Source organism: Hemiscyllium ocellatum, chromosome 38 (assembly GCF_020745735.1).
Source record: "Hemiscyllium ocellatum isolate sHemOce1 chromosome 38, sHemOce1.pat.X.cur, whole genome shotgun sequence".
Lineage (NCBI taxonomy): Eukaryota > Metazoa > Chordata > Chondrichthyes > Orectolobiformes > Hemiscylliidae > Hemiscyllium > Hemiscyllium ocellatum.
Window position 1 is genome coordinate 21,100,869 of NC_083438.1, and position 26,452 is coordinate 21,127,320.

At 51.2% G+C, this 26,452-nt stretch overlaps 1 protein-coding gene across 1 annotated transcript; it reads right to left on the reverse strand.

The window, feature by feature from the left end:
• Window positions 1–11,398: 11,398 nt before the first annotated feature.
• Window positions 11,399–26,312, reverse strand: LOC132834016 (guanylate-binding protein 1-like). The gene is made up of 8 exons (XM_060852730.1): window positions 26,189–26,312; window positions 25,589–25,698; window positions 24,309–24,496; window positions 22,834–23,076; window positions 21,941–22,221; window positions 19,008–19,220; window positions 15,321–15,423; window positions 11,399–12,436 (listed from the first exon to the last, which is right to left on the reverse strand). Exons 1-8 carry the CDS (start codon window positions 26,267–26,269, stop codon window positions 12,030–12,032), a joined length of 1,626 nt encoding a protein of 541 aa, XP_060708713.1. The 5' UTR covers window positions 26,270–26,312; the 3' UTR covers window positions 11,399–12,029.
• Between the last annotated feature and the right edge of the window lie 140 nt (window positions 26,313–26,452).

The following is a 26,452-nucleotide window of genomic DNA, read 5'->3' on the forward strand; positions in this document are numbered from 1 at the left end:
TCTTGTACTTAGTTTCTGGCAACAGATCAGTACAAACCGATCAAATGTGAAAGCAACTGTGAACCAAACTGACCCGTCCAGAGCTGCAAGAAACAGAACGGTTCTCAAAGCACAGACAGGAGTGATGGATAAGAAAGTAACCGGGAAATGCAGAACGTTAACTCGGTCCAGTAAGATATTAAAGATGACAAGAAGCAGATCTACAAAAGTCATTGCCAACAAATAGCGAGTGACGCATTTGGAGAGCCCACAGTTGCCTCGGATCAGGATCACAATTGCCACGGAGTTAACTGGATGAAAAATAAAGAAAGGGAAACATTTTCATTATCGGAGTCACAGTAATGACGTTCACTTAACATAGAATTCATACAGTGTCGAAACAGGCACCTACCCTGTTGCATTTCCCCCGAATAATGCAGCTCATCTAACATCCCTGGACACTATGGGCAATTTTGCACGGCCAATTCACCATTCACAAATACATGGCTAGAATGTGCAACTTCTGTACAGACAATAGCCTGAGGGTGTAATTGAAGCCGGGTCTCTGACATTGTGAGGCAGCAGTGCTAACCACTGAACCACCGTGCATGTCTGCTAACTCACAACAATTGCCTCAGATTAATATATTAACTCAATTACAGGAGATGTGGTGAAAAATTACAAGTTCCCTTCAAGCCACTCACCTTCCTGGCTTGGAAACACATCACTGTTCCTTCAGTTTGGCTGGATCATTTAAAAGGCATTTGGACAGTTACATGGAGAGGAAGGTTTTACCAAGAGATAGGCCATAAGCAGACCACTGAGAGGATTTCAGTTGAGGAAACATGTACAGCACGAGCTCGTTAGACCGAAGGCTCTATTTCTGTGCTCTATGAGCCGGTGCCAATGCTCTTCCACCAATCGGTCTGCAGTGGGTAAAGATGGCAGCTCCCTTCTGAAGTGTCACTCCACATGAGGAATAAATGCTGACTTAGCTGGCTCTGTATTGGAACTAAATTCTCTGCAAAACATTTATAAACCAAGCTGCTTCAGCAGATGGAAGGGAACAATCATAAAAATGAACTACTGGTGAAACGGCGAGGAGCGTAATGTTGGAAAATAACCAAAGCCAGGGAGAGCACGTCAAATTTCCACAAAGAATCAGGGAGTAGAGTTTAAAAAGATCTTACACAAATGTAACTGGATGTAAAGGCTTACCGATAATGCCGACAGCTGCAAGGATTGGGTAGTAAATACGCACTGCCTGTAAGATTGCTGAGTATTTCATTCTGTCCCAGTCAGGTCTGGCTGTTCCTGGGGAAGCAATGATCTGTCCACCTAAATACAGCAATATCATCAACACAACTTCATGTCATTTGGAAGCTGACGTTCTGGTGAGAATATAAAGCTGGCTGAATCACTAATTACATTCGCTTCAGAGATCTGAACAAACAGCTAATGAACTCTTTCCCTCTGAGGATTATTACACAATGGAATCTATTTTGAAGAATGAAATGTCACTAATTTCCAGGGAATTAGATTTTCTTTATTGTCGTGTGTACTCAAGTACATGAGTACGGTGAAAAGTGTCCCAGGTCACCGTTCCGGACACAATCTTCGGCAGAAATGTGCAGCGGCACATAATCTTCGGGACAAAGCAGAAAAGTAAAGGAACAAAGTTCAAACATAGACCGTACAATTCCTCTTTGTATTGTGCGGCAATGCTGCTCCTTTAACAAGGTTATTTGGCTCTTGTTTTGGTTTGAGAGGGGGTCGTAAAGGCAGAGGGTCCAATCTGTCTGGAAAATCTACTTGGAAAGGCACTTAAGTTCCCTTAGGTCCCTTTTATATCTTTCCCCTCTCACCCTAAACCTCTGCCCTCTAGTTCTGGAGTCCCCAAACCCTGGGAAATGACCATGTCTATTTATCCTATCCATGCCGCCTTATGGGCGGCACGGTGGCACAGTGGTTAGCACTGCTGCCTCACAGCGGCTGAGACCTGGGTTCAATTCCCGACTCAGGCAACAGACTGTGTGGAGTTTGCACGTTCTCCCCGTGTCTGCGTGGGTTTCCTCTGGGTGCTCCGGTTTCCTCCCACAGTCCAAAGATGTGCGGGTCAGGTGAATTGGCCACGCTAAATTGCCCGTAGTATTAGGTAAGGGGTAAATGTAGGGGTATGGGTGGGTTGCGCTTCGGCGGGTCGGTGTGGACTTGTTGGGCCGAAGGGCCTGTTTCCACACTGTAAGTAATCTAAAAAATGATTTTATAAACCTCTATAAGGTCACCCCTCAGCCTCCGACGCTCCAGGGAAAACAGCCCCAGCCTGTTCAGCCTCTCCCTGTAGCTCAAACCCTCCATCCCTGGCAACATCCTTGTAAATCTTTTCTGAACCCTTTCACGTTTCACAACATCCTTCCTTTGAGCAGAGAACACAACATTCCAAAAGGGGCTGAATCAATGTCCTGTACAATCACAACCTGTTATCCCAAATCCTACGCTCAATGCCCTGACCAATAAAGGGAATCACACCAAACACCTTCACTATCCTATCTACTTGTGAATCCACTTTCAAGGAGCTATGAACCTGCACTCCAAGGTCTCTTTGTTCAGCAACACTCCCCAGGACCTTACCATTAAGTGTATAAACCGTGCCCTGATTTGCCTTTCCAAAACGCAGCACCTCACATTGATCTAAATTCAAGTTCATCTGCCACACCTCGGCCCATTGGCCCATCTGATCAAGATCCCGTTGTACCCTGAGATAACTTTTGTCGCTCCCCACTACGCCTCCAATTTTGGTGTCATCTGCAAACTTACGAACCATACCTCTACTGTTCAAATCCAATCTATTTATAAACATGACAAATGCAGTGGACCCAGCACCCAGCCCAGTGGCACACCATTGGTCACTGGCATCCAGTCTGAAAGGCTACCCTCTACCACCACCCTCCGTCTCCTACCTTCAAGTCAGTTCGGAATCCAAATGGCTAATTGTCCCTGTCATTTTGCTGAAGGTGCCATTCTAAGAAGGAGGTGGGAATCAGAGCGACATATCTGAGAGGGGGGCAGTTGTAGATGGGGCCGTGACAGGACATGGTGAATCTATCGGGAAGGTTTCTCACCTGATGGAAACAAAGGGATCGGTTAAAGTGTGTCTGCTTTAACGCAAGGAGGGTCTGAAATAAGAGAGATGAACTTAGAGCATGGATCAGTACTTGGGGCTATGATGTGGTCATAACGGAGACGTGGGTTTCACAGGGTTGATGTTCCAGGGTTTAGAACGTTTAAAAAGAACAGGGAGGGTGGAAAAAAGAGGAGGGGGTGTAGCATTGCTAATCAGAGAGTGCGTCACAGCTACAGAAACGCAGGTTGTTGAGGCAGGTTTGTCTCCTGAGTCAGTCTGGGTGGAAGTTAGGAACAGCAAGGGAACAGCCACCGCATTGGGGGCTTTCTACAGACCCCCTAATAGCAGGAGAGAGATTGAAGAACTCACTGGCTGACAGAATGTGGAAAAATGTCGATGTAGCAGGGTTGTTGTTATGGGTGATTACAACTTGCCCAATATTGACAGGAACCTCCTTCGTGCCGATGGTTTGGATGGAGCTGTTTTTGTCGGGTGTGTTCAGCAGGGTTTCCTGACTCAGACTGCAGACAAGTGCGAAGTGATGCCTTTTGGAAGGTCCAACTCGAATGCTGAAGATAGGATTAGAGTCAGGATTCCTGGCAGTGTGGGGGAACGGAGGGATCTGGGTGTTCAAGTACATAGATCCCTCAAAGTTGCCACCCAAGTGGATAGGGTTGTTAAGAAAGCACATGGTGTTTTGGCTTTCATTACCAGGGGGATCGAGTTTAAGAGCCGCAAGGTTTTGCTGCAGCTCTACAAGTCCCTGGTGAGACCACACTTGGAATATTGTGTCCAGTTCTGGTCGCCCGACTATAGGAAAGATACAGAGGCTTTGGAGAGGGTACAAAGAAGGTTTACCAGGATGCTGCCTGGACTGGAGGGCTTGCCTTATGAAGAGAGGTTGAATAAGCTCGGACTTTTCTCTCTGGAGAGAAGGAGGAAGAGAGGAGACCTGATCGAGGTGTACAAGGTAATGGGAGGCATGGGTAGAGTCAGTAACCAGAGACTTTCCCCCAGAGCAGGATTGACTGGGATGAGGGGTCAGAGCTTTATGATATTAGGGGAAAGGTATAGAGGGGAGGTCAGAGGTAGGTTCTTTATGCAGAGAGTTGTAAATGTATGGAATGTGTTGCCAGCAGTGATGGTGGAAGCAGAGTCATTGGGGACATTTAAGCGACTGCTGGACATGGACATGGAGAGCAGTGAGTTGAGGGGTGCGTAGGTTAAGTTACTATATTTTACATTAGGATTAAATCTCAGCACAACACTGTGGGCCGAAGGGCCTGTTCTGTGCTGGAGTTTGCGACGTTCCATGTTCTCATTCCATTACGGAGTACCAAGGCAAATAGGGTGGGAGAGGAGTTAGTAACTTTCCTCCCACGGTATGGGCTACCCAGAGAGATTCAGTCAGAGCAAGGGTCTAATTTTCCCGCTCGGCTGTTTATGGACGTCCCGGATAGTTTAGGCATCCAGCTCTTTAAATCCAGTGGGAACCATCCTGAAGCCCAGGGAGCTTTAGAAAGGTGACATCAGACCCTGAAGACCAGGTTAAGAACGTCCTGTCAAGATTACCCCAATGATTGGGATAAAGGTTTCCCATTCGGATTGTTTACCATTAGAGATGCCCCAAATGAATCCACTCAGTTCACTCCCTTTGAGGTAATATTCAGGCCTGAAGGGAGTGGCCCTTTGGAATTAATTAAAGAGAAATGAACAGGCCCAAAGTCAGAGAGCTCCCATTTGGATGATGTATCTGAGGTGAGGGAGAGATTATATCGGGTCGGTGAGTTAGCGAAACAGTGAAGGGACACAGCACAGAGTGAAGCAGGTGGCAGATAAAAACTCTCAGACTCAGGGGTTGTTCCCGAGGGGGAGGGTGACATATTAGTGTTGTTCCCAGGGGTAGGAGATCCCTTCAAAGCCTGGTTTAGTGGTCCCTCTCATTTTGAGAAAAAGTTGAGTCAGGTAAACTCTCTGGTAAAGATGCCAGATAGGAAAATAACTGTGTCAGGGATATCGTGTGAATAATAGAGACTGGGGGTGGCACGGTGGCTCAGTGGTTAGCACGGCTGCCTCACAGCACCAGGGACCGGGGTTCGATTCCCACCTCGGGCGACTGTCTGTGTGGAGTTTGCACATTCTCCCCGTGTCTGCGTGGGTCTCCTCCGGGTGCTCCAGTTTCCTCCCACAGTCCAAAAATGTGCAGGTTAGATGAATTGGCCATGGGAAATTGCCCGTAGTGTTAGGTGAAGGGGTAAATGTAGAGGAATGGGTCTGGTGGGTTGCGATTCGGCGGGTCGGTGTGGACTTGTTGGGCCGAAGGGCCTGTTTCCACACTGTAAGTAATCTAATCTAATCTAAATACAGGGTAAGGGAATGGGTCTGGGTGGGTTACTCTTCCGAGGCTCGGTGTGAATGTTTTGGGCTGAAGGGCCTGTTTCCATATTGTAGGGACCCTAATCTAATCTCTGGAACTGGAGAAACAGGTGTTAGTTACTGCCCCGCAGAGTGAGGAATCAAATCTAGGTTTCGTGGAGTTTGATGTGTCTCAAAATATGTTAAACATTGAAGAAATCCTTGAGGAGTGGGATAGGTTAGTGAGCTATCTGTCTCAGGAGCAAAGAACCCAGCTGAAAGGTTTGTTACAGCAGTATGAGGACATATGCAGGAATAAGATGGGGAGGACTAATACTATTGTGCATGAGGTGGAAGGAGGGAATGCTGTTCCAATAAAACAACACCCCTACAGATTTAATCCTCTCAGAGCCACACAGGTCCAGAAGGAAGTGGATGCAATGCTCACGAAGATACCATCGAACTGAGTCAGAGTGAGTGGGGTTCACCGATCGTGTGTGTTCCCAAACCTGACAGGGCTCAGTGACTTTGTGTGGTCTATCGCAAGGTCAATGCCAGAACAAAATCAGACTCAGACCCAATTCCAAGACTGGAGGAGTGTATGGAGACAGTTGGAGAAGCCAGTGACATCACCAGGTTGGACTGACTGCCTGGTTCCTCACAGGTACCTTTCTCAGAGAAAGTGAAAGATGTTTCTGTGTTTGTCACCCCAAATGGGTGATATCAACTCAAAGTGATGCCCTTTGGAATGAAGAGCTCACCAACCACATTCCAAAGACACAGGAACAGGGTTGTAGCTGGGTTAACAAACTGTACAGTCTCTCTGGATGATGGAATGATCTTTAGTGAGTGATGGAAAGACCACATGGTCCAGTTGGCAGGGCTCTTTGAACAATTATGAAAAGCCAAACTTGTAATAAACTTAAACAAAGCCGAATTTGTGAAGATGGGGGCACATTCTTGGGACATAACGTTGGTCATGGAAGGTTGACCCCAAGGAACGCAAAGACGAGGCCATCGAGGAACGTCCATGACCAACCTTGAAGAAAGAGGTACTTGGGACTAAGCGGAACCTTCCTGAAATTTATTCCCAACCTCAGCAGCGTAGTGGCAACGCGAACAGACTTACTGAAGAGGAACACAACATTTTGGTGGACAGAACAATGCAGGAGGTATCTGACAGTTTTCCCGCAGTATTAACCACCACACCAGGGTTAGCCACACTAAATGGTTTGAAACCCTTCAAAGTTGCCATCGATGCTTGTGATCTCGGAGTTGGAGCTGTTCTACTACAGGAGGATGATGATTGAATTGAATGGCCAATTGGTGACTTTACAAAGAAACTCATCATCCACCAGAGAAAATACTCCACCGTTGGAAAGGAATGATTGAGTTTGGGACCGGCCTTACAACAGTTTAATGTTTGTGTGATGGGCAATGTGGCAGGGACAGTTGTGTCCACGGATCACAATCCTCTTACATTCTGGGAATGATTAAAGACAAGAATCTGAGGCTATTACATTGGAATCAAACATGTCGCGTGTCATAAAAATGTGAGAGCAGATGCATTATTGTGGATTTAAAGGAATTAATTTAGATTAATGACCAATGGATTCATTGTAATGGGGTTAAGAATGAGAAAAACCAAAATGAAGCCATCTTTTCATTATGATTTTTCGTTTTTTTCTGAAGTGGTATAGGTGTTATGAAGTTGAAGGCGTGTACTGTCTCTTTAAGAGAGAGAAAATGCAGATCTGCACTGAGAGCTGACAATCCCCTGCGAATATGACCAGCTAGCAGTCTCAGAGTGCACTGGGAAATGGAAGATATGTAACATCTGCCTGTGACATAGATACCCGAGTTGGTTGCTGGTTTGACAACAATTTGAATTTGGCCAATCAGTTTAACTTATGCCCCAGGATACTAAAACCCAATCGATTTTGAGTTTATTGTTTTGCCAACATTGAACCAATGAGACATAGAACATGCCAGCACAGTACAGGCCCTTCAGCCCTCAATGTTGCACCGATCTGTGGAACCAATCTGAAGCCCATCTAACCTACACTGTTCCATTCTAATCCATATGTTTATCCAATCACCATTTAAATGCCCTTAAAGTTGGCGAGTCCACTACTGTTGCATGGAGTGCATTCCACACCCCTACTACTCTCTGAGTAAAGAAACTACCTCTGACATCTGTCCTGTATCTATCACCCCGCAATTTAAAACGATGTCCCCTCGTGTTAGCCATCACCAGCTGAGGTAAATAGCTCTCCCTCTCCACCCGATCTAACCCTCTGATGATCTTATAGACCGCAATTAAGTCACCTCGCAACCTTCTTCTCTCCAACAAATTTGTAGGTGACACTAAGGACAGTGGAGTTGTGGATAGTGCTGAAGGATATTACAGGTTACAGAGGGACAGAGATAAGCTTTTCCTCATAAGGCCTTACATCCATACCAGGCAACATCCAAGTAAATCTCCTCTGAACCCTTCCAAATTTTCCACAACCTTCCTATAATGCGGTGACCAGAACTGTACACAATTCTCCAAATGTGGCCACATCAGGGTTTTGTACAGCTGCAGCATGACCTTGTGACTCTGAAACTCAATCCCTCTACCAATAAAAGCCAACACACCGTATGCCTTCTTAACAACCTTATCAACCTGGGTTACAACGTTCACAAATCCATGTGCAAGATTTCTCTGCTCAACTACACTACCAAGAATCTTACCCTGACCCCAGTATTCTACCTTCCTGTTGCTCCTTCTAAATTGAATCACCTCACACTTTTCCACATTAAACACCATTTCCCACCTCTCCACCCAGCTCTGCAGCTTATCTCTGTCCCTCTGTAACCTGTAATATCCTTCAGCACTATCCACAACTCCACTCACCTTAGTGTCAGCTGCAAATTTACTAACCCATCCTTCTACACCCTCGTCCAGGTCATTTATAAAAATGACAAACAGCAGTGGCCCCAGAACAGATCCTTGCGGTACACCACTGGGAACTGAACTCCAGGATGAACATTTCCCATCAACCACCACCCTCTGTCTTCTTTCAGCTCGCCAATTTCTGATCCAAACTGCTATCTCACCCTCAATCCCACGCCTCTATATTTTGTGCAATAGCCTATCGTGGGGAACCTTATCAAATCCATATCCACCACCTCAACCACTTTACCCCCATCCACCTGTTTGGGCACCATCTCAAAGAACTCAATAAGGTTTGTGAGGCACGACCTACCCTTCACAAAACTATGTTAACTATCCCCAATCAACTTGTTCCTCCCAAGAAGATTATAAATCCGATCTCCTTGAAACTTTTCCAATACTTTACCCTCAACTGAAGTAAGGCTCACTGGTCTATAATTACCTGGCTGTCTCTAATCCCCTTCTTAAACAAGGGAACAACATTTGGAATCCTCCAGTCTTCTGGCACTATTCCTGTAGACAATGACAACATAGAGATCAAAGCCAAAGGCTCGGCAATCTCCTCCCTGGCTTCTCACAGATTCTTAGAATACATTCCATCTGGCCCAGGGGATGTATCTATTTTCACACTTTCCTGAATTTCTAACACCACCTCCTTGTGAACCTCAATCCTGTCTAGTCTAGTAGCCTGTATCTCAGTATTCTCCTCAATAACACTGTCTTTTTCCAGTGTGAATAGTGATGAAAAATATTCTTTTAGCACTTCTCCAATCTCCTCAGACTCCACACACAACTTCCCACTCCTGTCCTTGATTGGCTCGAATCTTACTCTAGTCATTCTTTTATCCCTGATACACCTGTAGAATGCTTTAGGGCTTTTCTTGATCCTATCTGCCAACGACTTCTCATGTCCCCTCCTGGCTCTTTGTAGCTCTCTCTTCAGCTCCTTCCTGGCTAACGTGTAACTCCCAAGTGCCCTAACTGAGCCTTCATATCTCATTCTAACATAAACCTCCGTCTTCCTCTAGACAAGGGATTCAGCTTCTTTAGTAAACCACGGCTCCCTCGCTCGACCACTTCCTCCCTGCCTGACAGGTACATACTTATCAAGGCCACGCAGTAGCTGGTCCTTGAATAAGCCCCACATTACAATTGTGCCCATCCCCTGCAGTTTCCTTCCCCACCCTATGCATCCTAAATCTTCCCGAATCACATCATCATTGCCTTTCCCCCAGCGATAACTCTTGACCTGTGGTATTTACCGATCCCTTTCCATCGCTAAAGTAAACATAACCAAATTGTGGTCACTGTCACCAAAGTGCTCACCTTCCTCCAAATCTAACACCTGGCCGGGTTCATAACCTAATCCAATGTAGGTGCTCCAGTATCCTTCCATCGTCCAATGATGTGTAGGTTAATGTGGATTGGCCATGCTAAATTGTCCCATAGTGCCCAGAGATGTGTAGGTTAGGGTGGATTGGCCATGCCACATTGTCCCATAGTGCCCAGGGATGTGTAGGATAGGGTGGATTGGCCATGCCACATTGTCCCATAGTGCCCAGGGATGTGTAGATTGGGGACATCAGGGGGAAATATAGGATAATACGGGAGGGGAATGGGTCTGGTGGGTTACCCATCAGAGGTTCAGCATGGACCTGTTGGGCCGAATGGCCTGTTTCCACACCATAGGGATCCCATGATTCTATGAAACGACGTTATCTCACACGGCTGTAGGTTAACTTGCATTTCAGATGCTGACTGTGAGACCCAAGAGGGACAGAATGAGGCCATTCATCCTATCCCATCATGGCTGATATGTTCCTTCATTCCCCCTCTCCCCATCTCCCTTCACTCTCCAGACTGGGAAGAAAATGTCAGTTGGAACATTGTGTGGGAGCCCCAGCTCTTGGCCAGGAGGTCCTCCCACCACAGCCTGCTGCCAGAAGGTTGAGAGAGAGACATTTCACGCTGCTCAGAAACAAAACTTCAACAAATTCCACAGTGGGACAGGAACCAACAAATCCAGCGGGAATCAGAGACTCCCAGAAATGGGACAGAACACCCGACCAAACCAACCGGGTTTGCAAAATTCAACTGGTCATCCTCCCCCAACTCTCACCCACGGTGCCCGCTGGTCTCCAAGGGTCACTGCTCTAACAGTGTGTGCTCCCACTGACCCCTGGCACTGAGGTAACTGTGGCACAGGGTCAGCTGGCAGAGTCGGTGACCCCTACCAAGGCCACAGTCCACCGCACCCAACCTGCAGGTGCCCACTTTGGCCAGGCTCAGGGGCAGACCCACAACGAGACCACCTCCCCCACCACCTTCCCTTCCCCACCCTAGCCCTCCGACTCTGCAAGGGGCAGGACGGTGAGGCTGAGGTGGGACCAACACAGTTCAAAGATTCCACAGTGAAGCAGGATCCGTTTGGAATGACCAGGTCTCCAGAGTGACCCTGTCCACTATGTCCCGGTTCCCAGGAAACTCCGAGCAGGTCGTGGACCCAACACAATGGACCTTCTATTCCCAAAACAGAACACGATCCCAATCAGTGAGAAAACCAGGAGCAACTAAACCATCATTGTCCCAACTGACACTCCGAAACATTCCCAAACCTCGAGAGAGAGAGAGAGAGAGAGAGAGACACACACACTCGGATCAGAGAGGTTACAGGGGGAGGGAGAAAGAGATAGGCACACCACTGTTCAATCACATTTAAAAACAGAGAGAGAGACAGAAGCTTCTAAAACAGAAAGAGAGAGAGCAGTTTCTAAACCATGACGTGGAGGGGCCGGTGTGGGACTGGGGGGGACAACGCTAAAAATCCCCCAACCCCAGGTTCTAGTCCAACAGGTTTCTCTGGAATCACTCGCTTTCGGAACGACGCCCCTTCATCAGGTGGTTATGGAGCAGAATCACAAAACACAGAGCTCCCAGCAAAAGATGACAGTGTCACGCAGCTGAAACGGTCCATTGAACAAAACCAGATGAAGTCTGTCAGGTTTTCGAATGGCTCTGCTGATTTCAGTTCTTTAATATGTCAATTCCAGGAGTTTGTTTCACTCACAATCTCAAGATAAGGTTTTATAACAGAAGGTCCCATCTCAGCTCAGACCCTGCATTCATGGGGTAAGGTTCGAGTCTGTCCCAACCTTGAGTCAGACTGGTTCGATGTCTAAAGTGGAATTTCCATGATATTGGGAGGAGTGACTGTCGAGAGGGTGATGCTGGAAAAGCACAGTCAGTCAGGCAGCATCCCAGGGGCAGGAGAATCCACGTTTCAGGCATTTGCCCTTCATCAGGATAGACGGCCTGCATTGGCTGCCTGGAGGTTAGGCAGATTTTGAGGGAAATAGAATGTATCTGTAAATATTATTTTGCAAACACCAGTTCACCCATAGACTTATATATCTGTGGGATGCAGGAGAGAGAGAGAGAGTGTGTGTGTGTGTGTGGTGTGTGAGGGTGTGTGTGTGTGTGTGTGTGTGTGTGGGGGGGTGTGTGAGGGTGTGTGTGTGTGTGTGTGTGTGAGGGGGTGTGTGTGTGGTGTGTGTGGTGTGTGTGTGTGTGTGTGTGTGGGGGGGGGGGGTGGTGAGGGGTTTGGGTTTCACGGTTTGGGGACACAGATTACGCTCACCAGAACTTGTCCCACAGAAACTTGCCCACTTTGGCAGCGATTGGGATAACTTTGAAAAATCCGGGAGCTGCGAGAATGGACGTGTCGATCACCACATCCACCAAGGAAGGGGATGCTGCCTGTTTCTTCTCCACTTTCAAAGCGTCGATCTCTCGCTGCAGAGCGTCTGCCCGGCCCTGGAACCCTTCCTTCACCAGCTTGTCCTGCTCCTGCAGCCTCTGGGTCAGGAGCCTCTCGTGTTCCTGGACCAGTCGGGCCTGCTCCTGCTTGGCTTTCTCTTTCAGCTGATCCAAATTCACCTCGGCCGCCCTCCTCTCATCCACCAGGCGTTGCTCAGCTGCACGTTTCTCCTCTTCCTTCGCTCTCTGCTGCTGTTCTGCCACTTCTGCCCTCTCCCGTGCAGCTGCTCAGAGACAACCCAGAGGGAACAGACACAGGGGGTTAGGGAGCTCAGGCAGATCCCCAATTTGGAGGAAGGTTTAGGGTGGGTTCTTTCTACAGAGGGTGGGGGGTGTGTGGAAGGCACGGTCTCGCAGTGGGAGTCGAGTCAGAGACATTAGGGGCTTTTAAATAACTCTTGGATAGGCACGTGGAAGAGAATACAACAAAGGGTTAGTCTGATCTGAGAGTAGGATAAGAGGCCAGACAATGAGGGCCGAAGGGCCTGGACTGTGCTGTACTGTTCTACATTGTGTGTGTTCTATGTAACAGCCTGGTTGTGGGGTTACTGCAGTCATTACGAACAACCTCTCTTTCCTCACCCCTGTGAATCTGATCTGTTTCTGTGGCTAATACTGAACCGGATTTACCAGGGTGTTGCTGGGACACGGGGAGTTTGGGTACTGGGAGAGACTGGATAGGCTTCACGGGAGTGTAGGAGGCCGAGGGGCTGACCAAACACCCAGAAACAACCCGGGGACAAACAGGCACCTTCCATTTTCAGAGGACATCTTGTCCAATTGAGCTGTGAGACTTTATTCCCAGTGCGTGGGTGTCAGGGGCTCGGCCAGGATTTACTGCACAGTAACAATCCATCATATCATCCAGGGCCCGAAAGTTATGTGCAGTTCCAACTGAGGTTAGATTCCCTTCTGTAAAGGGCACAAGAGGAGCAGGGGCCTATTATCAACGATCGTTACCAATGAGACCAGTTCTCAACTGCAGATATTATTGACTTCAACTTTTACCATCAGCCATGGTCTGATTCGAACCCAGGTTCAAATGGTCCGGATGTGAACACAGGAGGTACAGTTAGTCAGTTTGCAGATGTCCCCAAAATTGGAGGGTGGAGTGGACAGCGAAGAGGGTTCCCTCAGATTACAACAGGATCTGGACCAGATGGGCCAATGGGCTGAGAAGTGGCAGATGGAGTTTAATTCAGATGAATGCGAGGTGCTGTATTTTGGGAAAGCAAATCTTAGCAGGAGTTATAAACGTAATGGTAAGGTCCTAGGGAGTGTTGCTGGAGAAAGAGACCTTGGAGTGCAGGTTCATAGCTCCTTGAAAGTGGAGTCGCAGGTAGATAGGATAGTGAAGAAGGTGTTTGGTATGCTTTCCTTTATTGGTCAGAGTATTGAGTACAGGAGTTGGGAGGTCATGTTGCGGCTGTACAGGACATTGGTGAGGCCGCTGTTGGAATATTACGTGCAGTTCTGGTCTCCTTCCTATTAGAAAGATGTTGTGAAAGTTGAAAGGGTTCAGAAAAGATTTACAAGGATGTTGCCAGGGTTGGAGGGTTTGAGCTATAGGGAGAGGCTGAACAGGCTGGGGCTGTTTTCCCTGGAGCTTCAGAGGCTGAGGGGTTTCCTTATAGAGGTTTACAAAATCATGAGGGGCATGGATAGGATAAATAGACAAGATCTTTTCCCTGGGGTTGGGGAGCCCTGAACTAGAGGGCATAGGTTTAGGGGGAGAGGGGAAAGATATAAAAGGGACCTAAGGGGCAACGGTTTCACGCAGAGGGTGGTACGTGTATGGAATGAGCTGCCAGAGGAAGTGGTGGAGGCTGGTACAATTGTAACATTTAAGAGGTATCTGGATGGGTATATGAATAGGGAGGGTTTGGAGGGATATGGGCCGGGTGCTGGCAGGTGGGACTAGATTAATTGAGGATATCTGGTCAGCATGGACGAGATGGACCGAAGGGTCTGTTTCCGTGCTGGATGACTATAACCATTCTGCACTACATTGGGATTTGTTCGATATATTATTGCCCCCCACCCCACCCCCGCACGCGGCCTCTTCCTGTTCAAATCTGTCATTATTTGGGACATTTTTAAACAGGAATATTCTGGAAAAGTGGCTTATTTCCTGAACAGGGAATATTCCGGAAGTACAAAGTGACCTGGGTTACCATCGCTGAAGGGAAACATTGCAGGGACAGCAGGGGGTGAGGAAGGTGAAAGGTAGAGTGGCCTTCACAGTGAGAGGTTTGGAGGACAGGAGCTGGGAGGTCTTGCTGCAGTTATACAGGGGGCCTTGGTGAGACCACACTCTGGAGTAGCGGGTGGACAGTTCTGGTCTCCTTCTCTGAGGAGGAATATCCTGGTGATGGGGGAGGGAGGTGGGGGGAGTGTAATACAGGTTTCTCAGTCTGACTCCCGGGATGGCAGGACTGACGGATGAAGAGAGACTGAATCGGTGCGGACCACATTCAGTGCAGTTTGGAGGAAATGGAGGGAGGGATCTGACCGAAACCTGTGAAATTCTAACCGGACCAGGCAGGGGGAGAGGATGTTCCTGACGACGAGGGAGTTCAGATCCGGGGTGGGGAGGGGAGGGGGTCACAGGCGAAGGAAACGGGGTCAGCCACTCAGGACTGAGATGGGGAGACTCACCCAGTGATTGGGGGAGACTGTGGAACTCTCTGCCACGGGGAGAGCGATCGAGGCCGAAACACTGGAATGTTTTCAAGAAGGAATGGGATAGAGTTCCTCGGACTGAAGGGATCATCAGGGAGAAGGTGGGAACAGGGGACTGAGTCGGGTGGTCAGCCATGATCGTATTGGATAGTAGAACAGGCAGGAAGGGCTGAATGGCCTCTGTTTTGATGGAAGGTCAGTGCTGCTGTCCCATGGGGTCATAGGAATAATCCAAGCAAGTGTGGGGCAGGGGAGAATGGGATTACACAGGGCTAACACAGGGAATGATGGGCTGAAGGGCCTGCACTTGGATTGTCCCAAAGATGGAAAGAATCCCAGGCTCTTGTTGGGATTCTGATTCCATTGGGAAATCTGAGCCTCCCCCTCCTGCAGGGGATAACCTTGGGAGTTGGGGAGAAGGGTTACCTTGGATCTCCTTCTGTGAGGTGGTCATGGTCTGGTCAGCCTGTCGGATGGAGTCCGAGAGCTGCTGCTTCATTGCCAGGAAGTCCTGAAGAACTTGCTGAGCCTGCGGGCACCAAGGGGTCAGCCTCTTGTAGAGACCATCGTTATTTACCACAACCGAGAGGGAGCAGGAGGTGGGACAGCACAGGGACTTTATATCGAGGGGCATGGAGACACCCACCCACCCACCCACCCAGCACGCACACGCACACACACACACACACACACACACACCCAACACACACCCACACATACAAACACACCCACACCCACTTTATATCGAGGGGCATGGAGACACCTACCCACCCAGCACACACACACACACACACTCTTACACACCCACACGCACACACACCCCCACGCACACACACTCTCACCCACACACCCACACCCAACACACACACACACCCACCCCCAACACACACAAACACACCCACACCCACCCACACACCCCCACACACCCAACACACACACACAAACACACCCCCACACAAACACACACACACACAACACACACACCCCCAATACACACACCCCCAATACACACACCCCCAACATCCACACACACACACACACGCACACACACACCCACCCCAACACACACCCCCACCCCCAACACATACACACACCCACACCCACACACACCCACACCACCCACACACACACCCACCCCCCAACACACACCCCCACCCCCAACACACCCCCCCACCCCCAACACACCCCCCCACCCCCAACACACCCCCACCCACACACCCACACCCACCCATACACACCCACACACACATCCACACACAGACACTCACACACACCCAACACACACACCACACATACACACACCCCTACCCAACACACACACTGATATACATACATACACACTCCCATGTACACACAGAAACACACTCCCATGTACATACACAGACACACTCCCATATGCACACACACACTGATATACACAACATACGCACTCCCATATACACATACTGATATACACACACACACTCCCATATACATACACACTGATATACACACACACAGACACACTCCCATATACACACACTGATATACTCACAGACACACTCCCATATGCACACTCTGATATACACACAGACACACTCCCATATATGTACACACTGATATACACACAGACACACTCCCGTACACACACTGATATACACACAGACACACTCCCATATACACACGCAGACACACTTCCATATACCTACCAATATACACACACACACTCCCACATACACACCGATAAACACACTCCCATATACACACACACACACACCAATACACACACTCCCATGTACACACAGACACACTCCCATACACACACACAGGCACACTCCTATATACACACACACTGATATACACACAGACACACTCCCATACACACACACACTGATATACACACAGACACACTCCCATATACACACACAGACACACTCCCATATACACACACATTGATATACACACACAAACACACTCCCATATACACACACACTGATATACGCACTCCCATATGCACACACAGACACACTCCCATATACACATACTGATATACACACAGACACACTCCCATATGCACACTGATGTATGCATGCAGACACACTCCCATATACATGCACTCTGATATACAGACACACACCCATATATGTACACAATGATATACACACACAGACACACTCCCATATGCACACACACTGATATACACATGCAGACACACTCGCATATACACACACAGGCACACTCCCATAGACACACACAGGCACACTCCCATATACACACACAGGCACACTCCCATAGACACACACAGGCACACTCCCATATAGACACTATTACAGACACTCCCATATACACACACACACTGATATACACACACTCGCATATATTCACTGATATACTCAGACACACTCCCATATACACTGACACACACACACATACACTCCCATATATACACCGATATAAACACAGATACACACAGAGCCTCTGATATATGAACACTGTCCCATATACACACCAATTTCCGCACCCATACACACTCCCATATATGTAACTATATACACACAGATACACTCCCATATACGCATCAATATACACACACACTCCCATATATACACTGATAAACACACACACTCCCATATACACACCGATAAACACACACACACACTCCCATATACACACCGATAAACACACACACACACATTCCCATATACACACCGATAAACACACACACACACACACACCCATATACACACCGATAAACACACACACACATTCCCATATACACACACACTCCCATTTACACACCGATATACACACACACGCACTCCCATATACACAGTCACAGAAAAACACATCATGGATCACACACACCAACATGCACCTTCACAGACACAGACACACACACCGTGATGTACACACACGCAGACACACACACACACACACCTGACAGAATGATCTCAGTGGCTGGGAGGGGCTACGGGGGTTAAAGAGATAGGGAGGGGTATAGGGGCTGGAGAAGGTTACAGAGATAGGGAGGGGGTGTAGGGGCTGGAGGGGGTTACAGAGATAGGGAGGAGGGTACGGGCTGGAGGGGGTTACAGAGATAGGGAAGGGTGTAGGGGCTGGAGGGGGTTACAGAGATAGCGAGGGGGGTAGGGGCTGGAGGGGGTTACAGAGATAGGGAGGGTTATAGGGGCTGAAGGGGGTTACAGAGATAGGGAGGAGTGTAGGGGCTAGAGGCGGTTACAGAGATAGGGAGGGGGTGTAGGGGCTGGAGGAGGGTACTGGGATAGGGAGGGGGTGTAGGGGCTGGAGGAGGGTACTGGGATAGGAAGGGGTGTAGGGGCTGGAGGAGGGTACTGGGATAGGAAGGGGTGTAGGGGCTGGAGGAGGGTACTGGGATAGTGAGGGGGTGTAGGGGCTGGAGGAGGGTACTGGGATAGGGAAGGGGTGTAGGGGCTGGAGGAGGGTACTGGGATAGGGAGGGGGTGTAGGGGCTGGAGGAGGGTACTGGGATAGTGAGGGGGTGTAGGGGCTGGAGGAGGGTACTGGGATAGGGAGGGGGTGTAGGGCTGGAGGAGGGTACTGGGATAGGGAGGGGGTGTAGGGGCTGGAGGAGGGTACTGGGATAGGAAGGGGTGTAGGGGCTGGAGGAGGGTACTGGGATAGGAAGGGGTGTAGGGGCTGGAGGAGGGTACTGGGATAGTGAGGGGGTGTAGGGGCTGGAGGAGGGTACTGGGATAGGGAAGGGGTGTAGGGGCTGGAGGAGGGTACTGGGATAGGGAGGGGGTGTAGGGGCTGGAGGAGGGTACTGGGATAGTGAGGGGGTGTAGGGGCTGGAGGAGGGTACTGGGATAGGGAGGGGGTGTAGGGGCTGGAGGAGGGTACTGGGATAGTGAGGGGGTGTAGGGGCTGGAGGAGGGTACTGGGATAGGGAGGGGGTGTAGGGGCTGGAGGGGGGTACTGGGATAGGGAGGGGGTGTAGGGGCTGGAGGAGGGTACTGGGATAGGGAGGGGGTGTAGGGGCTGGAGGAGATTACTGGGATAGGGAGGGGGTGTAGGGGCTGGAGGAGGGTACTGGGATAGGGAGGCACCGTGGCTGCGATGAGCCGGCGATGTTCCCGACGTTCCGAACTGTACCTGGACTCCTTTCCGTGGTGTCGCTCGGTATTTCCTCACGAGCTCTGCCATGTCCTTCTCATACTCCGAGTATCCCCCTGGCTTCGTGTAAGATCCGATTCGGATCTTCTCCTGGATCCCAGCTCCCAGATCCAAGATGATCCTGTTGGAGATATCCGTGGACAATTCCCTGTTCTTCTCAGAAATGTCGGCGTAAATGGCAGCCACTTCTTTCTGTGGGAGACAGGGAGAGGGGAAACCTGGACGGGGTTACACTCTGATCGGGAACCCCCCCTGAGGCTGAGTTACGGCTCTGTTGCCCCATCCCACCCAATGGCAGGCCAGCATCCAGGGAATGCAGCGCCTCCTCCTGGCCCTGTCACAACAACGCCAGCAGGAGGAGGCCATTCAGCCCCTTCAGCCCCCTCTGCCATTTGATGTGATCGTGGCTGAACTTCATCTCAGCTTCCTGCTCCACTTTCGGGATCATTTCCCCCAACCCCTTTCACCCATTTCGGATTAAAACCCTGCCCAGCTCCTCCTTCGATTAGTTCAATGTCCCAACACTCTGGTGTCAGGATGTCCCACAGCGTCACCACCCTCGGGAAGTAATCCTTCCTCCTTGTCTCTGTGTTGAGTCTGTCACCACTGACCTGAAGACCATGGCCTCTCGTTCCAGATGAAAACACTGACAAGTACAGCACAGAGCAGGCCCTTCGGCCCACAATGTCGTGCCGAGGATTAATCCGAACGTAAAATAAAATAACCTAACCGAGGCACCCCTCAATTCACTGCCCACATGAGGGAACGCCCTCTCTATGTCTACAATTGTCAATCCCTCTCAGCATCGGAATGAGATTTCCCATCATTCACCTGAACACCAGACAGTGTAGGCCTCAGCTGGTCACTCTCTCCTCACAAGATCAACCTGGCGTCTCTGGAATCAATCCCGTAAATCATCTCTGAACCGCCTCCAACTGAACGGGATCCCTCGGCAAGTTGACACCGAAATTGGACGTATCGTTGACAGTGAAGAGGGTTCCCTCCGATTACAACGGGATCTTGGTCAGATGGGCCACTGGGCCGAGGAGTGGGAGTTGGAGTTTAATTCAGATAAATGCGAGGTGCTGCGTTTTGGAACGGAAATCAGAACAGGACGGATCCACTTAATGTTCAGGTCCTGGGGAGTGTGGCTGAACAAAGGGACCTTGGAGTGCAGGGTCATAGCTCCTTAGAAGTGGAGTTGCAGGTAGATAGGATAGTGAAGAAGGTGTTTGGTATGCTTTCCTTTATTGGTCAGAGGATTGAGTACAGGAGTTGGGAGGTCATGTTGCGGCTGTACAGGACATTGGTGAGGCCACTGTTGGGATATTGTGTGCAATTCCAGTCTCCTTCCTATCGGAAAGATGTTGTGAAACTTGAAAGGGTTCAGAAAAGATTTACAAGGATGTTCCCAGGGTTTGTAGAATCATAGAAGTCCTACAGTGTGGAAACAGGCCATTCAGCCCAACAAATCCACACTGACCATCCACACCCATTCCTCCCACCCTATTCCTCTACATTGCACCGAACCTGCACCTCCCTGGGCACTATGGGACAATTTAGAACGGCCAATCCACCCTAACCTGCACCTCCCTGGGCACTATGGGACAATTTAGAACGGCCAATCCACTCTAACCTGCACCTCCCTGGGCACTATGGGACAATTTAGAACGGCCAATCCACTCTAACCTGCACCTCCCTGGGCACTATGGGACAATTTAGAACGGCCAATCCACTCTAACCTGCACCTCCCTGGGCACTATGGGACAATTTAGAACGGCCAATCCACTCTAACCTGCACCTCCCTGGGCACTATGGGACAATTTAGCATGGCCAATCCACCCGAACCTGCACCTCCCTGGGCACTATGGGACAATTTAGAACGGCCAATCCACCCTAACCTGCACATCCCTGGGCACTATGGGACAATTTAGAACGGCCAATCCACTCTAACCTGCACCTCCCTGGGCACTATGGGACAATTTAGAACGGCCAATCCACTCTAACCTGCACCTCCCTGGGCACTATGGGACAATTTAGAACGGCCAATCCACTCTAACCTGCACCTCCCTGGGCACTATGGGACAATTTAGAACGGCCAATCCACCCTAACCTGCACCTCCCTGGGCACTATGGGACAATTTAGAACGGCCAATCCACCCTAACCTGCACCTCCCTGGGCACTATGGGACAATTTAGAACGGCCAATCCACCCTAACCTGCACATCCCTGGGCACTATGGGACAATTTAGAACGGCCAATCCACCCTAACCTGCACACCTGCTCGCAGACACGGGGAGAATGTGCACATGCTGCACAGACAGTCAGCCAAGGCTCGAATCAAACCTGGACAGCACACTGCTCCATCTAGTGGTGACAACACAGGACACTGACTGTTGACATAGGAAATGTGACTGGGAACTGTGCGGTGGTCAGAAACCCTTCCTGATTAACCTCGGAACACAATGCAAGGATTGTCAACAGGGAAAAACGAGAGAAGATCCTTTTTCTCTTGGCTCTCTGTTTCCAAAATAATCCTCCCAGTCCCTCGGTTCCACACAGCGGGACTTTACTCCTCGGTCTGTGATTGGGTAGCCAATCGAGGAGGGGTTGACTAACGTGGGAACTCAGTGGAACTTCTCAGAGTTGAACGTTCCTGAGGAAGGTAATCAGAGCAAACGCAGCCAATTGCTGGGGTCTGCAGCCCTCTCCCTGAACCTACAAGGAAGCAAGTTCCATCCCAACTCCCGGAGTGGGGACCAATCAGATAACCAAGAGTCACGGTAGAGTGGGTAAGAAACAGCAGCAAGAATAGGACTCATCCCAAGCAGCCAGCAGGTGGAGATGGGGCTGAATGGCCTGGTCCGAGATGGGCTCTCGGAGATACCAGCTCCCTCCCCTCTAATACTCACCGTAAACTCCTGTTGGTATCTCTGGCCTTCATCCTTGAAACAGCGCCTCATGAAGAGCTGCAGAGCCTCAGGGTGAACCTGGTTATGGATCTCCGAGAGTTCCTTCACTGTCTCCGTGGGGAGGGTCACCCTCTCCCCCATCCATTTCCCGTAGGCCTGCGCTGCCTCTTGGATTGCAGCTGTGTTCTCAATATCGGCCAGTGTGTGCACCGCACTCTCAAGGCAAGGCAGGTGTCCACTCCGGATAGAGTCCACGTAGGTCAGCACCAGGGCTCCCAGCACTGAGGGGAGAGAGGGGAGAGACAGAGAGGGAGGGGAAGGGAAAGGGGGTTAGACACAGGCAGCTCACCCTCATTGGGACACACACACACACACACAGTCACACACACACACACACAGAGTCACACACACAGAGTCACACACACACAGTCACACACACACACACACACACACACACACACACACACACAGTCACACACACACACACACACACACACACACACACACAGTCACACACGAGGGTCTCCCGGACGTTGCTGCCTGCTCCAATTACACGGTGAGGGAGGGCAGTGGCACTGGAAAGGTGGCTGTTCCTGTGAGCTAGAAGGAGGTGTGCAGGCAGAGTGGCCTCCTGAATGGATTCTGAAGCACAGCCTGTGTAGGTGGTCAGGCTGTCCTGATATCGGTCAGTCAGACCAGAGCTCCCCTTCAGCCAGAGCCTCCTCAAACACTGGGGAAAGCAGAGCAGAGACACGACAGCAGCTGCAGAGAGGGAGGCCCCAGTGAACTCTGACTCTCATCCCGAACCGAATCGATGGCCTCTCCTGGGGAACAGCCCCTGTCCCACACTCACACTCACACTCACACTCGGGGGGCTGTGTGCAGTCACTTACTCTGCCCAGTCACTGGATACCCTCCTTTCAGGGTCTTGGTCTGTGCCGTTCTGTAAACGTACTGAACAAATCTCTGGGCCTGATTCACAAACGCAGCATCTAGACAGGAGTCTGGAACCTCCTCCATGTTCCTCATGGTGTCTTTATCAGCAGGTCTGTCGAAGACAAAACACTTGCGCGTGGGGAAGTAATTCCTGATGCACTCCCTCGGCAGGTTATATTTCTGGACATTGGGACTGGCACCTGGGAGGAAGGAAATGAGATCAGAAATTCAATCAGCTGCTCATCTATTCAGGTTGACCAGGGCCGTGTGGATTTACCAGATCACAGGCTCAGAACACTGACCGGGGATCAGAGGCTGTAATCCACTCCGAGATGGCCCATCGTCAGTGCTGAGGGAGTGCTGCACTGTCGGAGGGTCAGTGCTGAGGGAGCACCGCACTCTGGGAGGGTAAGTGCTGAGGGAGCGCCGCACTCTGGGAGGGTCAGTGCTGAGGGAGTGCCGCACTCTGGGAGGGTCAGTGCTGAGGGAGTGCCGCACTCTGGGAGGGTCAGTGCTGAGGGAGCGCCACACTGTCGGAGGGTCAGTGCTGAGGGAGCACCGCACTCTGGGAGGGTCAGTGCTGAGGAAGTGCCGCACTGTCGGAGGGTCGGTGCTGAGGGAGCACCGCACTGTCGGAGGGTCAGTGCTGAGGGAGTGCCGCACTGTCGGAGGGTCGGTGCTGAGGGAGTGCCGCACTGTCGGAGGGTCGGTGCTGAGGGAGCGCCGCACTGTCAGAGGGTCGGTGCTGAGGGAGCGCCGCACTGTCGGAGGGTCAGTACTGAGGGAGCGCCGCACTGTCAGAGGGTCCGTACTGAGGGAGTACCGCACTGTCGGAGGGTCAGTGCTGAGGGAGTGTTGCACTGTCGGAGGGTCTGTACTGAGGGAGTACCGCACTGTCGGAGGGTCAGTGCTGAGGGAGTGCTGCACTGTCGGAGGGTCAGAGCTGAGGGAGCGCCGCACTGTCGGAGGGTCATTGCTGAGGAAGTGCTGTACTGTCGGAGGGTCAGTGCTGAGGGAGTGCCGCACTGTCGGAGGATCAGTGCTGAGGGAGTGCCGCACTGTCGGAGGGTCAGTGCTGAGGGAGTGCTGCACTGTCGGAGGGTCAGTACTGAGGGAGTGCTGCACTGTCGGAGGGTCAGTGCTGAGGGAGTGCCGCACTGTCGGAGGGTCAGTGCTGAGGGAGTGCCGCACTGTCGGAGGGTCAGTGCTGAGGGAGTGCCGCACTGTCGGAGGGTCAGTGCTGAGGGAGTGCCGCACTGTCGGAGGGTCAGTGCTGAGGGAGTGCCGCACTGTCGGAGGGTCAGTGCTGAGGGAGTGCCGTGCTGATAGAAGCTCTGGGGGTGGAGGGGGATGAACAATTGGGACATTCCCCAGCCTGGGATGAGAGTGGACCCTCCTCCAGCCCCTCAGCTCCAGCCTGTCCCTCCCTCACCGTGTTTCAGTTTGAGAGCATTCTCCAGGTACCCATCCTCCGTCACCTTCCTGCCCTCCAAGGTCAAATCCAGGGTGAAATCCCGCACGGACCAGACAAAGGCTGGGAAGAAACGAGCAAACTCCGTGGACTCGTCCTCCCCTCCTGTCGCTTTCACTTTGATCAGCTCGGTCAGTTCGGTGACATAACTGAGCAGCAGCTAAGGAAGGGGAAGGGGGCCCTGACCTTCCCATTCCTGGGGGAGCTGTCTGTTCCATGTTGCTGGAACTCGGGGGAACCAGACAGGGACTTCCTCACTCCCAACAGAATTCCAGCTGAAATGTTCAACCATGAGGGCTAGCAGCAGGAATGAGGCCATTCAGCCCATCGAGCCTGCTCCACCATTCAATCATGGCTGATCACTTTCTCAACCCCATTCTCCTGCTTCCTCCCCCTGACCCTTGATCCCCCGGACAATCAGGAATGAGTCCACCTCAGTCTTAAATATCCGCACTGACCTGACCCCCCCACGACCTTCGGGGGGACCTGACCCCCCCACGACCTTCGGGGGGAGTGGGATCCCACTGACCTGACCCCCCCACCACCTTCGGGGGGGAGTGGGATCCCACTGACCTGACCCCCCCATGACCTTCGGGGGCAGTGGGATCCCACAGACTCCCCCCCCATGACCTTCGGGGGCAGTGGGATCCCACTGACCTGACCCCCCCCATGACCTTCGGGGGGAGTGGGATCCCACTGACCTGACCCCACCACGACCTTCGGGGGGAGTGGGATCCCACTGACCTGACCCCCCCATGACCTTCGGGGGGAGTGGGATCCCACAGACTCCCCCCCCCCCCCCCCCCCCCCCCCCACTCTCTGCCTGAAGAAGTTTCCCGTTCTGTCCATTCCCAAAGGCCTTCCCTTTCCTCTCAGGGTCAGCTCTGAGATGGAGAGGGGGTTGGTTTCTCATCGAAGGGGCTGGTAACCCGTCTCCTTCCCTCTCACAGAGGGGCCCTGGAAGCTCAGGCTCTGTGTGTGGTTAAGGGTCGGGATTGGTCGATTTCTGATGCCCCAGTGGGAATGGAGGGGCTGAATGGCCATTGAGATATTCGGTCGGCCTTGATGGTTCTGTATGACGGGCAGGCTGAGAGGTCTCCTCCTGTCCCTGTGCCCCTGAGGAGGAGAATGGTGCTATCTGAATGCAGGCTCTCTCTCTCTCCCTCTCCCACCTTCCTTGCCCCAGGCGGTCAGTCTGAGCTGAGGGGCCTGTTCCCTCCCTCTCGCTGGGTAAAGGATACTGGAGCTTGTCCATTGCGTACTGGTCGATGGTGCCCATGCTGTTATAGACCAACATACTGCTCAGGAGCACAGCGAGAGCAAAAATCCAGGAATCGTTGGTCGGATCGCCCTGCGGAGAAGATGGGAACATTGGGAAAGGATCCGATCAACATCGCACCGTTCTCTCCCCTTCCCCAACCCGAGCAACTCTGGGATACTCCCCCTTCACAGGGCAAAGTATAAGGGAGACCGGAGAATATCCCACCTCCTCCTGTTCATGTGTGATAGGCTGGAGATGGGGCTGAATGGCCTCCTCCTGTTCCTGTGTGATAGGCTGGAGATGGGGCTGAATGGCCTCCTCCTGTTCCTGTGTGATAGGCTGGAGATGGGGCTGAATGGCCTTCTCCTGTTCCTGTGTGATAGGCTGGAGATGGGGCTGAATGGCCTTCTCCTGCCAGTCACAGAGCGATGGGTTCCTTGACCTCAGGCCGTTGTCCTTCCCTGGTTTGACTGGCTGGGCTGGGAATGTGGGATTGGGAAAGTGGGAATGCTGTGTGTTTCCCTGATGGAGTGAAGCTGTCTGCTATCCCAGAGACAGACGGAGGGAGACAATGACCCACCTTCTCCACATCTCCCAGGCCTTCAGTGTCCAATAGGATGAGGCAGTGATCGGGCCGGACTGGGTGAGGCACACACATCATCCAGATCCCCTTCGTGTGGGACTGGATGGTGGATCCCAACGAGAATCCTGGTTTGTGATTGGGCAGAGGAGAAACAGTTAGTGATCCACACTCTCCCCCCATTCAACTCGTCATTAAACAGGCGCAAGGGAGGGGGGAGGGACAGAGAGAGGGAGGGAGGGACAGAGAGAGGGAGGGGGGAGG

Excerpts from the sequence above, each read along its gene's own strand:
- LOC132834016 (XM_060852730.1), bottom strand. The coding sequence starts at position 26,269 with ATGATGTGTGTGCCTCACCCAGTCCGGCCCGATCACTGCCTCATCCTA. Across the intron at positions 24,497-25,588 it reads TACGCAATGGACAAGCTCCA|TTATGTCACCGAACTGACCG; the intron begins GTATCCTTTACC and ends GCTGCTGCTCAG. Across the intron at positions 12,437-15,320 it reads CTCACAGAAGGAGATCCAAG|CTGCACGGGAGAGGGCAGAA; the intron begins GTAACCCTTCTC and ends GTCTCTGAGCAG.